The 20,767-nt window shown below is 37.8% G+C and overlaps 4 protein-coding genes across 4 annotated transcripts in view; 1 reads left to right on the top strand and 3 right to left on the bottom strand.

Moving 5' to 3' along the window:
- Positions 1 to 1,056: 1,056 nt before the first annotated feature.
- Positions 1,057 to 12,400, bottom strand: Cbr-cdh-10 (the record flags this gene model as incomplete). The annotated part of the gene is made up of 11 exons (XM_045236370.1): positions 1,057 to 1,311; positions 2,033 to 2,581; positions 2,633 to 2,761; positions 2,985 to 3,542; positions 3,589 to 3,877; positions 7,459 to 7,784; positions 8,757 to 9,219; positions 9,995 to 11,256; positions 11,516 to 11,650; positions 12,147 to 12,278; positions 12,332 to 12,400. 11 exons carry the CDS (start codon positions 12,398 to 12,400, stop codon positions 1,057 to 1,059), a joined length of 4,167 nt encoding a protein of 1,388 aa, XP_045097585.1.
- A 2,528-nt stretch (positions 12,401 to 14,928) lies between these two features.
- CBG26533 lies at positions 14,929 to 15,620 on the top strand (the record flags this gene model as incomplete). Its single annotated transcript, XM_045236369.1, has 3 exons — positions 14,929 to 15,201; positions 15,250 to 15,385; positions 15,526 to 15,620. The coding sequence occupies 3 exons, from the start codon at positions 14,929 to 14,931 to the stop codon at positions 15,618 to 15,620; spliced, it is 504 nt and encodes a 167-aa protein (XP_045100528.1).
- A 777-nt stretch (positions 15,621 to 16,397) lies between these two features.
- On the bottom strand, positions 16,398 to 17,002 carry CBG22511 (the record flags this gene model as incomplete). Its single annotated transcript, XM_002634867.1, has 2 exons — positions 16,398 to 16,683; positions 16,926 to 17,002. 2 exons carry the CDS (start codon positions 17,000 to 17,002, stop codon positions 16,398 to 16,400), a joined length of 363 nt encoding a protein of 120 aa, XP_002634913.1.
- A 378-nt stretch (positions 17,003 to 17,380) lies between these two features.
- Positions 17,381 to 20,767, bottom strand: part of CBG22510 — a gene marked incomplete at both ends in the record, with an annotated part of 7,659 nt that continues 4,272 nt past the window's right edge. Inside the window, 5 exons of the mRNA XM_002634866.1 lie at positions 17,381 to 17,752; positions 17,823 to 18,117; positions 18,691 to 19,173; positions 19,228 to 19,357; positions 20,257 to 20,626. Coding sequence (XP_002634912.1) covers positions 17,381 to 17,752; positions 17,823 to 18,117; positions 18,691 to 19,173; positions 19,228 to 19,357; positions 20,257 to 20,626 — 1,650 coding nt within the window. The remainder of the gene's footprint in view (positions 17,753 to 17,822; positions 18,118 to 18,690; positions 19,174 to 19,227; positions 19,358 to 20,256; positions 20,627 to 20,767) is intronic.

Below are 20,767 nucleotides of genomic sequence, written 5' to 3'. Positions count from 1 at the left end.
GATATCTTTCACATAGGATGAGATAAATTGAGACAAAGTTTAAAGTTGAAAAAAATCCTATAATTCAAGAAATGGCAGAAATGAACTGCAAAAGAAAGGTTCAAAAATGCTGAATCCTCTAATAATTAATCAATTAAAACTATTTGACACCATCAGCTGATAACAATTCGAAACGAAAAACAAGCCAAACTGATAAAAACCACAACCCGGATGGAATGTTTGCTTTCGGGTTTTATATCATGCCCGATTTTTTCAACTTTCTTCCTTGATTCCTTCAGAAAAAGAGGATTGTTTGAGGAAGATGGTCAGAATGAAATGGTGTGGAAAAAAAAGGATGGTGACCCTCTGAGAAACCTTTTTGTGGAGGCGGGGGAGGAGGACAAAGAGACAAAGATACAATAGGATTAGGAGGGGAAGAGGTTTGGCACTTTAGGTGTGACTAAGTAATCCTACAGTAATCTTGGCATCTTGTAACAACAATACGGTTGGGGAACTACTAACAAAGCAAACAAAGAGGTTGGTTGGAATGCTTATATCATATGGCGGAAGTTCTGGAAAATTCCAAAGTGTCGAACAGTCGAAAAAGTTTAATTTTTGAGTTTAATTTTTCGTGCTCAATTATCTCGGTTTTTATTAAAGATATCAAAAATTTGTCAACTGATAAAATATTAATCATATTATCACCAATATTTCATCAATTGACAAAATTTTGATAGCCCTTATATGAACTGAGATATTTGAGCTCGAAGGGTACGGTATCTTTCTGATCCTGTCTCAAAACTTCAAAATTTGACATTTTGCCTCACTATCGGTTGGAGGGAATCTGATAGGGTCTACAATTCCGGACACCTGGACACACAGACAGACCTACCGTATACTTTCCCTGCGTTCCGCGTGCTTGTTTGCTCTGGTAACACTGGTTTCATCCTCATTCCATCGTCACAAATTTGGTTTACGTCGTAGAGATAATCAGAAGTGCAAATAGAAAGGAATGTGAAATGGGGAAAAATGTTAAAACACCAAAAAAATTAAAAGGAAAACAAAATGAAAAAAGCCTCAGAGTTTGAGGGGATTCTTTTTTCCCGGAATCTTCCAGATTCTTCGAAAACTAACCGTGTACTCCTTCAATCTCTCGTAATCAATCTCCCTGGTCACAAACACTTCTCCAGAATCCTTATCAATTGCGAATGTTGGCTCCTTCTCGGTTTTCAGAAGGTCTTTAATTGAATAGACTAGTTTTCCAGAAGTTTTGTTAGGAATTCCGCGAAGATCAGCTTTCACTGTGAAGATTTTGGTGTCAAGAGGAAGGTTCTGCAAAAAAACACTTGCAGAAAAAAAACCTGTCAACTTTCAGTCAATTTTTCTTATTCGCTGTAAATGATATCAAAAAGTAAACAAGTGATAAAATGTAACTAATATTATGATAAACATTTTGTCAGTTGATTACTTTTTGATATCTCTTACAGGAACCTAGATAAATATGGTTAAAGTTCGTAAGACCAACATTGCATATATGTAGAGTGTCTGCGTCTCATTAGAAGCTTTAAACCCTCATATCTCAACAGCAGTATTAGCTATTAAAAATTGCTAACTGTTGAATTGCTCAGCATAAAATTTTACACAATTTTGTAGTTTACAATTTCTTGATAACTTTACTGGTTCATGAGATATGCGCCTTTAAAGAGGCCCTGACTTCTAGCCATCTTATAGTGTCTGCGTCTCTTTAAAGGCGCATATCTCGAGAACCAAAAAAGTTATCAATTAGAAAAATGAGTTAACTTTTATAGCGATCATTTTTGCAGTTTACAAAATTAAAAAATCATTTACAGTTTTAGAGTTATACTAGATTTTTGCATACTACAGAGGAGCCCAACACTGTCAAGTTTGAGCCAATTTATCTCGTTTTTGTTAAAGATATCAAAAAGTAGTCAGACAAAACGTTTATTATGATGTCAAAAACATTTTATCAGTTTATCACTTTTTGATATCTCTCACACGAACCGAGATAATTGAGCCCAAAATGTCTCCTTACCTCCTTAACCTTGACAACTGCTCCACCGAATTTTGGCTCCAAAAACTCCACAGTCTCCTCTGTGATCACATCCCCCTTTCCTCGAATCCTCAAACTCAAAATCGAGCTAGAATTCATTTTCGGAGCTCCAGAATCTTCTGCGACGACTTCAAACTTATATGGCATCTCCCTTCCCAACCCCCACAAATCTCCGGATACTTGAATTACTCCAGTTGTGGAATTCACAGAAATCACATCTGGCACATCTTCAGAGTTTCTTAGAATTCGATAGCTAACTTCTGATGCCGGCCCAACGTCATCTGAATCCTTCGCATGGATTCGATGAATGACGACGCCACGTGGCCAATCCTCCATAGCTTCGATTTCATACATTGGTTCTTCGAATTCTGGAGCATTGTCGTTGACGTCGAGGATTCTGATGGGGAGCAGGATTCGTTCAGAATTTCCAGAAACATCTGAGATTTTTACTAGGATCGCCATAGCGTCTTTAGTCTCCCTATCGATTTGGGATGCTTCCGAGATGAATATGGAGAGGGTTCCATTGGAATTCTGGAAGGTTTCAGAATTTTAGAGAATCGGGAGAGACTTTTTGAAGCTTACAATTTCCGCTCTGAAATTCTGATTTCCTTCTCCTTCCAACTCCACTTTGTAACTATCGGATCCATCAGGGTCCGTGACATCAAATTCGGCGATTTTCGTTCCAGCAGCCAGGTTTTCAGGGAGAGAAATCTGAAAAAAATGGAGAAAATTAGAGACGCAGAGAAGCTAGGTCCTGGGAATTTTTGTTTGCCTTTAAATTCCGCTCATTTTGATAGAAATTTCATCTTTCTAGCACCATTTTGAAGCGAGTTACAGCAGAAGGCGCGGTCAGCCGGAGGTGGTTGTCGCGCCCGCCGCTCCGCCACCTCTAGCTGAAAGCATCCTCCCGGAAACGAATTTAGCCATAACTCGCTTTAAAATTGAGCATTCTCACCTCCTCCATCTGTCCCATATCCACAACTGGCGCGTTATCATCCACATCCAACACCTTGACCATGAGAATCGCCTCACTTCTGTATCCCTCATCTCCAGAAACCAACGTCAAATTGAACATCTTCTGATTCTCATCCAAACTTTCGAAATCGATTCTTTGCTTGAGTTTTAGCTCTCCAGTCATTTCATCGAAATCAAACGCCTCTTTCATTGGTCCGGAAATTTGAATTTGGCGGGAGTTCTGGGACATATTCTGGCGCGAAACTGCTGGATAGACTCCAACCACTTGACCTAATGCCAATTCTTCCTTGAGTTCCACGTGGATTTCGTTAGAGTCTCGGGTCCATGGAGATGGATAAATGGGACGGGCAGCGAGTTTTCGTTGGATTTCGAGATATTCTGGAGAGGAAATCAGGCGGACGAGGATGGCTGTGGTTTCTGAAGTTTTGGGATTCTTCAGAGTTAGGCCGAGGAGTCGAAGGCTTTTTAGAGATTCTGGAGCAATTTGTAGATGAGTTGGGGTAACTTGGATTGTCGTCTGAAACCATTTAAAAATCGACAAATCGCGACAAATACGCTCTTACCGGATCCAATGGCACCTTCCTTCCTTTCTCATCTATGCCATACATCGATTTTAAGTCCAATTTCAGACTTTTATCATCTAATTGAATATCGAAAGTCTCAGATTTCTCCCGATCGAATGTCGCTTCTAGAACTCTCGATTTTTCCAGATTTTCAGACGAATCTTGCTCATTTTCCACTGGTTCTTGTCCATTTTTTACATCGATTTCAACTAGGGTTTCTGTGAGAATCGTCCAGGTTTTTTTGTCGACTGCACCAATTCGAATGGATGATTTTCCAGTGTAGATTGGTCTGGAAAAAATGGGAAAGGGTTTAAACAAAAACTTTATAAAGAGTAGACATCTCCGTTTTTTTCAAAGTTTAAAGCTATAATTTTTTGAATTATGATGCTGGAAAATCGCTCATATCTCGAAAACGATGTTAGCTATCAAAAAATTGCTAACTACTTAATTGCTCAGCATAAAATTTTGGTCAACTTCATAGTTTACAACTTTTTTTCAGCTTTTGTAGTTTTTGAGATATGCGCTTTTATGGTGGCTCAGATGCCTTGCCACCCTATCGTGTCTGCGCCTCTTTAAAAGCATATCTCACGAACCAAAAAAAAACTATCAAAAAGTGGTTAATTGCTAAATTGCTCAATATAAGATTTTACATATTTTCATATTTTACAACTTTTCTTCAGCTATCGTAGTGTTTGAGATATGGGCCTTTAAAGTTTGTAGGAGGAGTAGAGGCGCCACTGGAAAGTCATGCTGTCTGCGATCGCTCATATCTCAAGAACTATATAAGCTAACAAAAAGTTGTTTTCTTTTAAATTACTCAGCATAAAATTTTACGTGTTTTTGTAATTTACAACTTTTATTCAGCTACTGTAGTTGCCAAGATATGCGCCTTTAAAGTTTGTGGGCGGAGTTGAGGCGCCTTGCCACCTTATACTGTCTGCGTCTCTTTAAAGGCGCATATCTCAAGAACCAAGAGAGATATCAGAAAAGTTTTAACAACACAATTGATCAGCATACAATTTTACATGTTTTTGTAGTTTACAGCTTTTATCCAGCTACCGTAGTTTTTGACATATGCGCCTTTAAAGAGGCGCAGCCACTCTAAAATGTCTGTGTCTCTTTAAAGGCACATATCTCAAGAACCAAGAAAGCTATCAAGTTAATTAGAAAAATGGGTGAAACTTCCTAATCTTTATTGTGCCAATTTAAAAAATTAATGTATAGTTTATAGTTTTTGAGATTTACGATTTTTGCCTATTTTATATTAGTTTGTCAGCTAGTTGATTTATTTTCTTTATTTTCGTTTTTTTTTCAAATTTTTCTGTGCCCTCCTATTTTTTCCATATTCCACTACCCCAATTTTTCAATTTCCACGTTTCGATCTCCACTCAATGCGAAGCCAATCGATAAAATCAAAATCAGTTCTCAAAAAACCTCTCGTCTCTCTCCTCACTTCTCTCCAAAATGATCATCAAATTTTCCGGGCAATGATATAGAGAGAAAGATCGATTGGAGTAGAAATTGCATCATCAATGTAAGCCCTGTAGAAGAATCTACAGTAATTCAAAAATAGTATTTTCAGACAATATATATATATATATATGTTTGTATCAAAAAAAGCACAAAGGATGGTAAACATGATTTTTCGGCTGACAAGAAGAATTTTTTTATAGTTATTGAACTATTTTTCAATGAAACAATGAATTAGTTCATCAATTTTTTTTTGTTTTTTAAGTGTAAAATTTTATGCTGAGCAATTCATCCGTTAACAACTTTTTAATAGCTTTCTTGGCTTTTGAGATAAGCGCCTTAAAAGAGACGCAGGCACTAGGGCAGCTGCGTTTTCAAAGGCGCATATCTCAAAAACTACGGTAGATAGAAAAAGATGTAAACTACAAAAATATGTAAAATTTTATGCTGAGCAATTTAATAGCTGACAGTTTTTTGATAGCTTTTTTTGTTCTTGAGATATGAGCGTTTGAAAAAGAAAGCATCCAATTTCTCTCGAAAACTATGTTTTTAGCTTGAAAAGTATAGCTAGCTTTTGCCGCGTGATTTTACTCAAAAAATCCTTTTTTTCAGCCTTGTTAAAAAATATTTTTCTCGTGAATCCCCAATCGCCCGGTTATTCAATTAACAAAAAACCCAATTTATCAATTCAAGCCAATCAAAATAGAAATCAGTTCTAATAAATGTTCATCTAAATGTTCATTCATCTCGATTCTCCACTGGATTCTCCTAACTATGTTTTTTCCTTGTTAAGTATGCTTTCAAATTACAAGTGAGTTTGATTTTGAGAAAAAAAAAGATTTTCATTAAAATTTTTTCTGATTTCAGACAATCGCAACTAATCTTCTTCTAAACATTGGAGTTCTGCTTTTGTGTCCTTAAAAAATCGTCACAACCCTTTCTAATTTTTATTGAATAATAAAATAGTTTGAATCTAAATTTTTGTATTTTTCAATTAAATAGGTGTACTATTTTCTAAGTTAATCACCTTTTGTTAGACTTGAATAGATGCAGACAAAAATACAATTTAGTTTCACTATCTTCCACAAAATTTAAAGCGCATATCTCAAAAACTGCGCTAGCTGAAAAAAAAATACAATATTGTGTGAAATTTTATGCTGAGCAATTAACTAGTTAACATTTTTCTGATCGCTTTTTTGCTTTTTGAGACATGCGCCTTTAAAAGAGACGCAGACACTGTAAGGTGGCAAAGCGTCCGGGCATCTTTAAAGGTGCATATCTCAAAAAATACGGTAGCTGGAAAAAAGTTGTAAAGTACAAAACTATGTGAAATTTTATGCTGAGTAATTTACCAGTTGACAACTTTTTGATAGCTTCCTTGGTTCTTGAGATATGAGCAATCGCCGACAACAAGGCCACTTGCCCATCTTGTTATCTATGTCCCCCCGCCTACTTTGAAGAGGCATATCTTGAGAACTACGGTAGCTGGGAAAAAGTTGTAAAGTATGAAAATATGTAAAATCTTCTAATGAGCAATTTAATAGTTAACAATTTTTTGATAGCTTTTGTGGTTCTTGAAATATGAGCGACCGCCACAAACAGGCCGTTTCAGTCGTGCATCTACTCCTCCAGCAAACTTTAAAGGCGCATAGCTAAAAAACTACAGTAGCTGAAAAAAGTTGTAAAATACAAAAATGTGTAAAATTTTAAATTGAGCAATTTAGTAGTTAGCAATTTTCTGATAGCTATCACCGTTGTTGAGATATGAGCGTTCGGAAAAGTTTCCTTTTTTTAAATTTCTAGCTTCAAGACTTGAAATATGTTATCTAATTTTTGCCACGTGGATTTCTATTACTGTGGTTTTTTTTTCGTTTTTAGAAACTTCCCTCAGCAATCCCCACGTGACACCCCAACCCTATTAACCATATTTTCTGAAAAAAAGAGCAGAAAAATCAACATGACTCTCCGAGAATTCCAAAAACTTCTCAATTTGTTTGATCTATAGACTATAACAGATCAAATGTCTCTTCCTACTCTTTCCTAAATTTCAAAAAAATTTGTTTTGAAAAACTGTAAGCTTTTTCAATGGAGCGTACTTTCACTACATCATAAATTTTAAATTTCAGGCTAATACCAAAGAGTCGAAAACAAATAAAATGCGGATGTAACAAATGGATTTTGATCTACTCAATTGCTTCGATTTGAATGGAAAACCATCGATTTTTCTACTTGATTCTTTTGTGCTGAATAAATATATTTTTTGTATTTTTCGTAAAAAAATTCATCTTCAATCTCATAGTTCACTAAATTTCGATCCTTAGCCAGCCGGCTGAGCGGCGGCTGAAAAACGGCTGCCACGTTTTTCATCATCTGCGGCTGGACCATCTAATAAGCACTCACCCATCATACTTCCCGACATTTACTTTTCCACCGTACTCTTCTACAGTAACCCATCCTGGGTTTCCATCCAGAATCATGATTTTCGCCTCATCAATTGGCACGCCTTCCAACTCCACATGCGTCAGCTTGACACCATTTTCAATAGTATTGGCATCAATTTCTAAAGAATATTTGGGTTTTCTGAAGTGAGCATGAGACTGAGAATTCTCCACAAAAACGTCGATCTTTTGATTTGGAGATTCTGGAGAGGAGCCAACGTCTCCTGAATCTTCAAGGGAGATTTGAATGGTGTAGCGGCCGGAAGCAGCTGAGTTGACCACGATGAGCTGGAAGATTGATTTTTGGCATTAAGGCGCATATCTCAGAAACTACGGTAGCTGAAAAAATTGTAAACTACAAAAACAAGTAAAATTTTATGCTGAGCAATTTAATGTAAGCAATTTTTGATAGCTTTCTTGGTTCTTGAGATATGCGCCTTTAAAGAGGTCCAGACTGCGGGGTGGCTAAGCGTCTGGGGATTTTTAAAGATGTATACTTCAAAAAATACGGTAGCTGGAAAAAAGTTTTAAAGTACAAAAATATGTGGAAATTTTATGCTGAGCAATTTAATAGCTGACAGTTTTTTGATAGCTTTTTTTGTTCTTGAGATAGGAGCAATCGTCGAAACCAGGGCATTTCAGTGACGCCTCTTCTCCGACTCCAAAATTTAAAGGCGCATACCTCGAATACTACGGTAGCTAGAAAAAAGTTGTGTAGAGCAAAAATGTGTAAAATTTTATGCTTAGCAATTTAATAGTTAACAACTTTCTGAAAGCTTTCTTGTTACTTGACATATGCGCCTTTAAAGAGGTGAAGACTGCGGGGTGGCTAGGCGTCTGGGGATTTTTAAAGATGTATACTTCAAAAAATACGGTAGCTGGAAAAAAGCTAGAGGCTAGAGGCTAGAGGCAAGAGGCTTCTAATGCCCTGAGGCAGGGTGTAATACTTTCCAACAAGTATATCGCAAGAGACAAAAACGATATCAAAAAATTGTCAACTAACGAAATATGTAAAATGCTATGCTGAGTAATTTCATAGTTAACAAATTTTTGATAGCGCATTTGGTTCTCGAGATATAGCAGTTTGTCGACAACAGGATATTTCAGTAGCGCCTCTACTCCGCCCCCAAATTTAAAAAACGGATATCTCGAAAAGTACTGTAGTTTCAAAAAAGTTGTCAACTACAAAAATATGCAAAATTTTATGTTGCATATTTTTGTAGTTTACAAAATTTTGATAGCGCTTTTTGTTCTTGAGACATGCGCCTTTAAAGAGATGCAGACACTATACGGTGTGAGGCGTCTGGGACCCAGTTGTCGGCAACAAGCCACAAGCTCGAGGTCTGAGCTCAAGCTCAAAAGCAAGCTCAATATCAAGCTCAAGATCTTCAGCTCAATCTCTCTCACCTGATACAAGCCCTCCTGAGCCTTCAAAAATCCCAAAAACTTTGTGGCATCTCCGTCCAACTTGATATTCTTCCTCGTTCTCTCCGTTATCACAGCAAACGGACTGATAATTCGATTATCAGAGATTCTGATGACCTTATCAGAAGTCCGAAGACTGGCTTGTTGTTGGACTAGAATCGTCACTTGAACTGGTGCTAATTCTCCATTTTTCGGCATCAAAATCAGTGAAAATGTTTTTTGCGCATCGTCTTGGAGACATTTTTCAGTGTCGAATTGACCGCAAGATAGGATTAAATCATTTCCAACCAAGGAGAATCTGAAAAATTAGAAATGGAATAAAATATAAAAATTAAAATTGTCTGGAATTTCCTTCAGCTTCAAATCAATATAATCAAAAGTGACCTAGAAACTCAAAATTAATTTTTTCTAGTCTATCAACTTTGAGCTCAATTATCTCGGTTTCTATGAGAGACATCAGAAAGAATTCTATTGATAAAATTGGTATTACCTTATCAGCAAAGTATTATCAGTTGATCACTTTTTGATATCTTTCCCAGGAAAAGAGATATGCAAGATCAAAGTTGAGAGCCCTAAATTCTACATGGAAACTCAAAGTTCTTTTTTTTTTGTTCATCAACTTTGAGCCCATATATCTCGATTCCTGTAGAAAATATCAAAAGATTGTCAACTAATAAAACATTTATCAAAATATCAGCAACATTTTATCAGTTGACCACATTTTGATGTCTTTCACAGGAACCGAGATATATAGCCTCAAAGTTGAGAGTTTTAAATTCTACATGGAAACTCAAAATTCTTTTTTTTTCGTTTATCAACTTTGAGCCCCTATATCTCGCTTTCTGTGAATGGTATCAAGAATGTGAGTACTGATAAAATGGTTATCAAAATATCAGCAACATTTTATCAGTTGACCACTCTTTGATGTCTTTCACTGGAACCGAGATATATAGTCTGAAAGTCGCTGGTTAGGGTGGCCTCCTTCTAGAGAAGTGGGATACGGTAGTCCCTGAATTTCTGCACTATCCACTGTGGCCTACAAACCCATATTTCATGTTTTCTAGTCCACCAACCTTCTATTCCCATTTCCTCCAATAATCTTCAAATCGCCATCCACTTGTCCAATGGTCCGTCCCGACTCCGCGGATTCCATAACTCCAAATTCGACTTCTCTCAACGATAGCATATCAGAGCCCTCCGAAGATTCAGAAGTCGTCTCGAAATTCAATTGGAACGGTGACCGAATCGATGAGTTAGCAAAACGAGCGACAACTTCAAGCTTCTGAATTCTGACGTCTCCTATTTCAGGAATATTCTGAAGGAAGAGAGCAGTCTCTTCTCCAGATAAAATCGAAGCTGGTCGGATTTCTAAAATGCCTTCTGGCTCGATAGAAAGTTGAATTTCCTGTCCCTCGACTCCTTGGAAGTCTACATTGACTCCTCTGATGACGTCGCCAGGTCTCGCGCCACGTGGAATCTGAATAGTGTCTTCTGGAGCGCCACGGAGATTCAGATGGACGTTCTCAATTGGTTGGATTTCTCCATCTGGGGAAGTTCTGAGTGGAAGGATGGTGATAGGACCGGTGATGGGATCCTCTTGTGATTCTGGTAGTTCTCCTGATGATTCCTCGGCTGATCCTTCTCCAGAAGCATCCTGGCTTTCTGAATCCAAAACTTCCACTTCTTCCTTCTCTTCTTCTGCGGTGGGCGTAGAAACTGGCGTTGTAAGATCGTCGTCAGATCCTCCGATGGTGAGAACGTCATCTGGAGATGTGGCAGAAGTCGTGAGCGATTCTTGAGATTCTGGAGCTCCAGAAGAAGCTGAAGATTCTGTAGAAGATTCTGGAGAAATGGATGATTCAGAAGTTTCAGGGGCTTCTTCAGAAGTATCTGGGGATTCTGAAGACGGTCCTCCTAGTGTCAGAACATCAGATTCCGAACTCTCTGTAGAATCTCCCGAATTCACCGTCGTCGTCGCTTCTGCCTTCACAGCTTCAGTTGCCATCTTCGGCTCACTTGGTACCGTAACCCTGACTCTTTTCGTCGTCGGTGCCAAACTTATCACATCCACAGAAATATTGGTCGTTGCCAGGACAACATCTCCTTGCTGCGCTTCGACTACAAATTTATAGAGACCTCCTTCGGTTTTCGAAATTTCCACGTTGGCATTTGGTCGGAGGATTACTGTAGCCTTGTAAACATCTGCATTGTCGGCGCGAGTCTTTTCAATGTTTCCAATATCGAACCATTCATTTTCGTCAAAATTCACAATGAAGGTTGGCTTTACATTGTGCTTTCGGGTGATGAAATCGACGACTGCGAGGATTGTGGAGTTCTGAAAAGTTGAGAATTGAGTTTCTCGCGTTAAGAGCTTCAAAAGGAGGATAAACATGCCTAGGCTCCGCCTCTTCTGATATTTCACTTTAAAGGCGCATAGGGGTCCGAATTTTTCAAAGTGGGCGGATCTTAATCATGATTATACTCATTTTGAAGCGCGTATGATGAGAAATCGATATGTTAAACTTTCGTTAAGTTTGAAGCAAAACTGGCTGGGTTACGGTAGTTTTTGTAGTTCAACACAGTCAAGAGCTCACCTCATTATTCCCCTCTGGCAACATGAAATCATAGGACGGCTGATCGAACTTGTCTGGAATTGACGTGGCGTCTCCAACAACTTCTGAGGACGAATCCGACGATTTTGATGGCGTTTCGTCACGACGGACCACGAACTGAAATTAGAAAATTTATATAATTCAAGTATTGAGCTCAATTATTTTGGTTATTTAGAAAAATATCAAAAAGTGGTCAACTGATAAAATGTTTATCATAATATCAACAATATTTCATAAATTCACAAATATTTGATATCTTTTACAGTAACCGAGATAATTGAGCTCAAAGAGAGGTATCGAAAGGTGGTAAACCGCTATTGCTTCCATAGAACGTTCACTTTGAGCTCAATCATCTCGGCTATTTTAAGAGATATCAAAAATCTGTTAACTAATAAAATGTTTATCATAACATGATCCATATTTTATCAGTTAGCAATTTTTTCATATCTCAGACAGTAACCGAGATAATTGAGCTCAAAGTTGGTGGTTAGGCTAAGGAGAAAATAAAGTATTCAGAATTTGGAAAATTCACATTATTTTGCAAATTCCATCTTTTTCAAATCTATCCAATTCTCAAAAAATTCGAAATTTCACAAAAAATTTCATTGTTAACCTTATCCGAAGAGAGTCTCTCCAAATTCTTATCATCCTTCTCCAAATGCACAGATCTTCGAATATCCGAGTGCTCGTGAGAGTTCATTATGAACTCCAGCGGGATGTCATGTCGTTTTTGGACGTGTTTTAGCTGAAAATACATTTTTAGAGGTCCATGGATCAAAAAAGAATCTGAAAACTCACCGAATGAACATGAAATTCGCTTGCCAGAATTGTGGAGAATAGGATGAAAATGAGAGATATTTCTCTCATTTTGGAGATTTTTGAGCTCTGAAAATTTTCAGAATTTTGAGAGGAACTTGAGGATCTAAAGATAAAAAACACAAAAATTTTAACCCAATCAAAAAAGAAAAAAGGGACGAAAAAGGTGTGTGTGTGTGTGTGTGTGTGTTCCGCGAGAGAATGTCCTTGAATGCCTGGCGCCTGAAGATTGACCTAATTTACTGGTGGTTATCATTTGGCGCAATCTTGTCGAACAAAAAAAGGTATCCGTTTTTTGTCTTATGTTGATAAAGAACAGATAAAGAAAAAGATACTTGACCCTAATTAGAGAGGTTCACAGAAGTGATAAAAGATAGTTGATAACTAGTAAAACTTGTCAAACACCTGTAACTTTGAGCCGTTTTATCTCGTTCCGGCTAAAGATATAAAAAATTTGTCAACTGATAAATTGTTCATAATATCAGCAAGATTTTATCAGTTGACACAATTTTTATATATCTGATGGGAACTGAGATAAATGAGTTCAAAGTTGAAAGTGTGGGGGCCCGTCTATTAAAGATTTATAGGTTACGGTATCAAAGAGGGGAAATGTCAATCAGATTTGTCTCACTATCAGTTTTTGAAAAAAACAACCTAAAAGTAGTCAACTGGTGAAATATCTGAAATTTAATGAAAAATGTTTAAGAGAACGTTCTAATGCCTCAATTAGTTCCCTAGATACACGAGGCACATACAAAGAAAATTTAATAGCTTTCAACTTTGTGCCTATATGTCTTGGTTCCTGTGAAAGATATCAAAAGACCGTCAACTGATAAAGTGTTCACCATAATATCAGCAGCATTTTATCAGTTGACCACTTTTTGATATCTTTTACAGGAGTCGAGATAAATCAACTCAAAGTGCAGAGCAGAGGTATCATATACCGCTAATGCTTTGATAGAACGTTCAGTTTAAGCTAATTTTTCTCGGCTCCTGTCAAAGATATCAAAAGGTTGTCAATTGATAAAATGTTCATCATAATATCAGCAACAGTTTGTTAGTTGACAACTTGTTGCTATTTTTTACAGGAACTGAGATAAATGAGCTCAAAGTGTAGAATCTAGAAGACGGTTCACAAAACTGTCTTTGATAAAAATCAGTTTTCGGATATTCAGAAATTCAAAGTTTCTCTTTTTTTTTCTGAAATTCAAATATCTACGTTTTTCCGAAAATATTGAGACAAACACATAATTTTGAATTTGTGATTTTTTGATCTACTTTTGATTTTTCAGATTTTTCGGATTTTTTCTGAAATTGCTTTTCAAAAGAAAAAAGACAAAAACCAATTTATTTAAATCGATTTTTACACATAATGTCATATTAAGTTCAATGACGATATAAGATATTTGATGGTTGACAATACTAATTTCATAATTTCCAACAACTGCTAGGGACCATTCTTGAAAAAGTCGATGAATCCGAGATTCGCTGGATTTTCACGGACTGAAAATAATTCTGAATTTTGGGGATTTCGAGAATTTTCTAGTAAGCTTACTGTTGAATCGTTACGCTTGATGGACCATTTCGAAGATTGGTGTCACAGAGAGGAGAATTTAGAGAAAGATTGATTTTTTGACGGTTTCGTGGCTATTTATGGGGAAAAGTTGGGGGAAAAAACAAGGTTTTGGGGTTTTCAGAATGTCACGAGGATACGAAATTCTGGAAAAAAAATCGTGAAAAAATTGGAATTATTCTAGTTGGACTCGGTCATTTTCTTGTCAATTTTGGCGTCAAATTTTCTAGGTGAGAAAGTGCGCTCTATTGAGAATCTAGTGGAAATTCAAACATGCTCTACTGGCAAGTTGAGAACCCGCTCTGCCGAACTGTTCATAGTGCTCTATAGAACCAATACTGATGAAAATACAGCAAACACGCTCTATCGATCATCTCGAAATGGAAGTTCAAATAATGGTAGAAAAGAAATGCGCTCTATTGAAAGTCTAGTAAAACAGCCAGTATGCTCTACTGAACATTGCAAATACGCTCCACCGAAATTCAAATGTAAACGCGCTTTCCTGAGCTAATTTTAATAAAATACAGCAAATACGCTCTACCGAACTTTCTAAGGGAAAGGCGCTCTATAGCGGCAGTGCAGCAAATACGGTCTTCCGAACTCTCCAATCAAAATGCGCTCTACCGAGCTATTCTGATTAGTTTTGAGAAAATACCACAAATACGCTCTGCCGAACGTTCTAAGCGAAAATTCGCTCTATAGAAAAAATACAGCGAACACCCTCTGTCGAACTTTCTAAACGAAAACGCGCTCTATAGAGAAAATACAGCAAACATGCTCTACCGAACTTCAAATGTAAACGTGCTCTTATGAGCTAGTTTTAATAAAATACAGCGAACACGCTCTGTCGAACTTTTTAAACGAAAATGCGTTCTGTAGAGAAAATACAGCAAACATGCTCTACCGAACTTTTTGAATGGAAATGCGCTCTATAGAGAAAATGCAGCAAATACGCTCTATCGAACTTTCCGAGTGAAAATGCGCTCCACCGAACTTTTTTTCTAGAATGGAAGTCCAAAAAACGCAATCTCTACCTCAACAACAAAACCCAATTATCCCAGAACGTGGCCACGATAAAGTGGATGGTCTGCTAGATGAAGATTGGGAAACCGATGAGGAGAGGGAAAAGAAAAAACAGAGGAAATTGAAAAAATTGGAAGATGCCAAATTTCATATGGTAGACGAGTTGGAAAAATTGGAAAAATCCCGAATGAAAACTGCCGAGGAGGCTGAAAAAACGGCGAAGGAGGAGGAGGAGGCAGATGATGTGAATTATAAGGTAGGGTGTCCAATGGAGCGCATTTGCATTTTTTTTTTGTTTTTCTAGGAAGTGATTGACCCAATAATTGAAGAAATGAATCGAAAACAGGAGGAGAAGAAGAGAAAAAAGAGTAAAATTAGATCAACAGAGGAGCCTTCAGTGACTACAGTAATCCCAAAAAAGTGTGCCAAAGTCTACAATAGTAAATTTGGAGAAAAAAGAGGAGCACGTTTTTGTTGAGAATTTCCATAATCAATCGGTCGAGACTCATTCTGGACCAATTTCTGGTAGAGGGTTGCTTTTTTGGCGCGAAATTTGAAATTTGAAAAAAAGTTATTTTAGATCAAAATTCTTTTCTAATTCCTACAAAGAAGCCAATGCAACCATCAACTGATATGAAGAAAAAGAAGAATACAGGATGCTGTGGGATTTTGTGAACTACTGAAAATATCGATTTTTTGAATACTGCGAAAATAAAGATGAATTCTCAACAGAGCGAGCTTGCAGATTCTAATTTTTCGAAAAAAAAGGAAAAAAAGGAAAAAAAGGAAATAAATGAAGCGAGGGTGTACGAACCTAGTGAGAGACGCAGAGAAAAAGGTTTTGATTACTGCGACGCGCGAAAATTTCTTTTCGCAGTGACGTCATCCGGAAGAATAATGTTTCGAAAATTAATGAATTCTCAATAGAGCGAATTTGCAGATTTCCAAAAATAGATGTATTCACATTGGAGCGAAATAGCAGATTTTTAAAATTTCGAAAATTCAAATAATTGTCAATGGAGCGAGCTTGCATATATTCGGAAATGAAAAAGAAAGATGAATTGCCGATGGAGCGAGTTTGCAGATTCTCGAAAATATGTGACTTCTCAATGGAGCGAGTTTTCAGATTTTCAAATTTCAGAAAACCGCGATTCTCAATAGAGCAAGTTCGCCTATTTTCAAATTTTTAAAAAAGTGACAACTTCTCAATGGAGCGAGTTTTCAGAATTTGCAAATTTTGAACATTTAAAATTCGTTAATTTTCAATTCGTTGTGAAAATTCTGGGGAATGACAATTGAGCGACGTTTTGTTGATTTTCTGAAATTTTAAAAATCACAGTTCTAGAGGAATAGGCTCCGCCCATTTTCAGACAAAAATCGATATTTTAAACTTTCAAAAATATTCACTTTTCTAGAGAAATAAATCTATACAAAACAAAAATCAATAAAGAATTAAGTCTTCTTCTCCGGCACGACAGCTCGATAAATTTTCTTAAAAATCGATTCCTTTGGTTTCAGTCCCATTTGTTTTCGATTCTCCTCCGACGACGCCGCTTGAAGATCGGCCAAACGCATTCCAAAAACTCCAGATGTATACGAATTCGGATGTTTGTTCATGACTTCGTTGTTTAGTAGTTGGTCCAGCGCTGCCAGTCGTTTTTCGCAAACTGCGGTGGAGAATGGCTGGCCGGGTTGGAATTGACGCTCGATTTCTTTGGTGAGGAAGTTGGCAAAGTCTCTGAAATAGTCGCTCTATTGAGAATTGGTGCTGATTTGGCGGGAATTTGAAATTTTAGCATAGCGCGCTCTATTGCACATTAAGCAGAATTTTAATTTTCGAAAAAGTCAAAATTTCTGAAAATTTCCAAAAAATCATTTTGAAAAAGTCAATTTTTTAAATTCGAAACATTGCAATTTTTTCTTCAGCAGAAAATTCAAATTCTCCGCTCCCTGTAACCGCGCTCTATTGACAAAACTAACCTCTCCGGTGCCTTATTCGCGTCTCGTGGCCATTTCGCCGCTATCCGAACGTACTGTTTGTAGAGGTGTTTGGACATAGCTCTGGAATAATTTTCAGTACTTTTGAAAACGTGCTTCTATTGAGAAATCGTCATTCTGAGCTTTTTTAGAAAGTACGCTCTACTGAGAAATTGTTAATAGAGTGAGTTTTTAGCGCGATTTTTGAGACAGAAATAAATGAAAATTGGGAGTTGAGAACCCGGAAAATTGACAAAATTCAATATTTTCAAAATATCGATTTTTTTGAAAAACTTGTCAAAATGAAATCGGTCAACAACAAGAAAATTCTGAAATTTCAGACGGAAAATACAGTTTTTCAGAAAAAAGGAACGCGAATAAAATGATGAAAATGAGTCAACAATAACAAACATGAGCAATCTGATTTCTCAAAAATCAAAAAATTGAAGAACAAAAAATTAATGATCCGGTTCATCGTCACTATCCAAAGCAACCGCTATTATTCTCGCTTCCGTCTCCAGAATCTCCAAATCCCATCCGACGTCTTCTTTTTGAATTCCCTCCGTTTCCATTTCCTTCAGAATCGTCTTCAGCACGTCTTCAGGAACACTTTGAATCCAGAAAATGTAGTCCGTGATGAAAAGATCGTTGAGGATATAACGAAACTCTCCGGATTCGATGAAAATTCGATGGATGTCACAGAGGATGTGCAGAAGGGCGGTACGATCGGATTTGATGACGTGGCAGACGTCGTTAATGATTTGAGAGGATAGGGAGAAGTTACGGTAGAGTGGATAGGTCAAGGAGCGGCGGATCGAGGAGATGAGGCACTGAAATTTTAAAAAATTGATTTTTTTTTCAAAAATTAAAAAATTCTAATCCTAAGCCTCAGTAAATTACCGCTTTGACACTTCCAAACTTGACGAAATAGCTCAAACTGGGTGATAATTTGGAGCAGGTCCATCCCGATTCACAGTTTGTCTCCCATTGATTGACACGTTGATCATAACAGTATGCATAGAGAATATCTACCAATGACGTGGCAATTTCCAGATCGGAAGCCCAGATTTTTTGAATTTTCGTTTTTCGGAGATCCTTCAGGCGCACACGATCCTCATCTGTGAGATCTAGTGGAAGGGAGAATGGAGAGGCGATGATGGAGAGAAGATCCTGTTCGGGTTCCAGGGTATCGGCTCTGGAAAAGTGGAAAAATAAGACCTAATTATTTAGCAGACCCAAGTCGTGTTGGTCTGCTAATGTTTTGGGCATGCGACAACACTAACAGACACACGAGGCGCAGAGAAAATTCGCCTAAAGCATTAGCAGACCACTTTTCTTTGCGTCTCATGGGTCTGCTAATGTTTTGAGCGCGAAAACATTAGCAGACCCAAGCCACGTTGGTCTGCTAATGTTTTGGGCATGCGACAACACTAGCAGATCCACAAGACGCAGAGAAAAAAGCGCTGAAAACATTAGCAGACCAACTGTTCTCTGCGTCTCGTGGGCCTGCTAATGTTGTCGCAAGTCAAAAACATTAGCAGAGCCACGAGACACAGAGAAAAAGTGGTCTGCTAATGTTTTCAGCGTTTTTTCTCTGCGTCTCATGGGTCTGCTAATGTTTTGGTCATGCGACAACACTAGCAGGCCCAAGTCTTGCTGGTCTGATAATGTTTTGGGTTTGCGACAACGCTAGCAGACCCACGAGACGCAGAGAAAAAGAAGTCAAAAACATTAGCAGACCACTTTTCTCTGGAATTCGAGAACTCACAAATAGCGTCCCTCATCGAACGCCTCTAAATCCACCTTGCTCATCTCCTCAACTCTCTTCTCAATCTCCACGTCTTCTGGATTCTGAATGTCCACAATCTTCCCAATCTCCGCACGAAGTCTCTCGATCACTCCGATCTTTGTCCAACCAAATCCATATCCATGATTTTTGAGAAAATCGTCGGTTTGAGGGCATTCTGGCTCTGGAACCTCTTGATCTATGAGAAATTCGTTGCCTTCTGGATCCTCCTCCACGTCTTCTGGATCCACGTCTTCTGAATCCACGTCTTCTAATTCCTCCACCATTGCCCTTCCATGAGGTTCTAGCGTCGGATTCAGAAGCTCTGTGATCATGTCCAAATTCGTAAATTGCTCATTTTTATGAACCTTAGGGATTCTTATATGAAATTCTCCTTCTTCAGACTTCCACTCAACTTTGCCATTCCCACTACCGTACTCCTCAACCATTTGTTTGAATTGGAGTCTAGAAAAGGCGAGAAAAAAAAATTAACAATCGATTATCGATTAATTAGGTCACCTCAAAAAGTACGGTGGACATGTGAAGACAAACATGAAACCGCCATGATCATAGTCCAGCTCGGCGAGATTACCATGCGGTGCTCGGATTCTGATAAGGAGACTTGTGTCGTCCTGGGTGATCCAGAACACTGGGGTGAGCATTTGATCGGTCTGAAATAGTCTGAAATTGGTCTGAAATAGGCTTAAAATAGTCCAAAATAGGTTTAAAATTGGCCTGAAATTGTGTCTAAATCCGCCTAAATTGGTCTAAAATTGGCATAAGCCTAAAAATGGCTCAAAAAATAGAGTTTTGAACGATTTGAAGCCTATTTTTGAGTTATTTCAGCCGGTTTGGGCGACTTTCAGTCTATTTTGGACGATTTTAAGCCTATTTTTAGACCTTGTTAGCATAGTTTTTCGTCATTTTAAACTTTTTTAAAACTATTTCTAGCTTATTCTAAGTTTATTTTGGTCGATTTCAAGCTTGATTTTAGACCTTTTAAGCCTATTTTTGAGCTATTTTCAATCTGTCTGGGACCATTTTAAGCCTATTTTTTAGCCATTTTCAGCCTATCTGGGACCATTTCAAATCTATTTTGGTCGATTTCAAGCTTTCTTCTAGACCTTTTAAGCCATTTTTTGAGCCATTTTCAGCCTTTTTTTGAAGAACTTAATCCTCTTTTTGAAGGATTTCAAGTCTGTTTTTAAACGTTTCAAGCGTATTTTTCATATTTTTAAGCCTATTTTTGAGGATATTCTCTTTATGGACCATTTTCAGCTTTTTTGGATCATTTTAAGCCTATTTTTGAGCCATTTCAGCCGCTTTGGACGACATTCGCTTTGGACGACATTCAAAAGTAGGGTGGAGAAAAAAAGATATGAAAAATGAAGAAATTTTTACCTCAAAAACGAATAAAAATTGAAAAATTACACAGGATATACATTTATTTATTCATCAGAACCGAAAGAAGCGAAATTCAAAATTGGTGAAAATATAGCGAATAAGACATTCAAAAAATCACAGAATATACATTTATTTAGAAATCACCGAAAGTGCCGAAACTCAAGATCAGATCCCTCCAGGCTTGTCTTGGCAACACAATCCTCTCCATTTTTCCGATATCCTCCACATTCTGATGCTCACACAAGGCATGAAGAAAGTTTGCCACGTAGACACCGCAATCCTTGCCATTCTCCTGTTGGAGACACTTCACGGCGATCAATTTGCGGGTGCCGTCTTCTTGGCCAACGAGCCATCTCGACTTTTCCATGAGCGCTTCGGCGGCGGCGTGGTTGTAGTTGTTGGCGGAGTCGAAGTGATAGAAGTCGTCGGTTTTGCGGTCGAAGACGAGAAGAGACCAGTGGGAGCCACCGTTGGCGCGGGTGACGTCTTCATTGTTGTTCACGATGAAGGCGACCTGGAAATTGCGCAATTTTTACGGGTTCCTAGACTATTTTGAGACGTTTTAAGCTGATTTTTCCATAGTTGCAAACGGGCCGGCCCGCGCAGAACAAGATATTTCGACGGATTTGATATCAAATGATAGATCTCGACGAGG

This window comes from Caenorhabditis briggsae, assembly GCF_000004555.2.
Source record: "Caenorhabditis briggsae complete genome, chrIV, whole genome shotgun sequence".
Taxonomy (NCBI): Eukaryota; Metazoa; Nematoda; class Chromadorea; order Rhabditida; family Rhabditidae; genus Caenorhabditis; species Caenorhabditis briggsae.
Note: the sequence above shows the minus strand (reverse complement) of the source record. Positions and strands in the feature narration are given on the sequence as shown.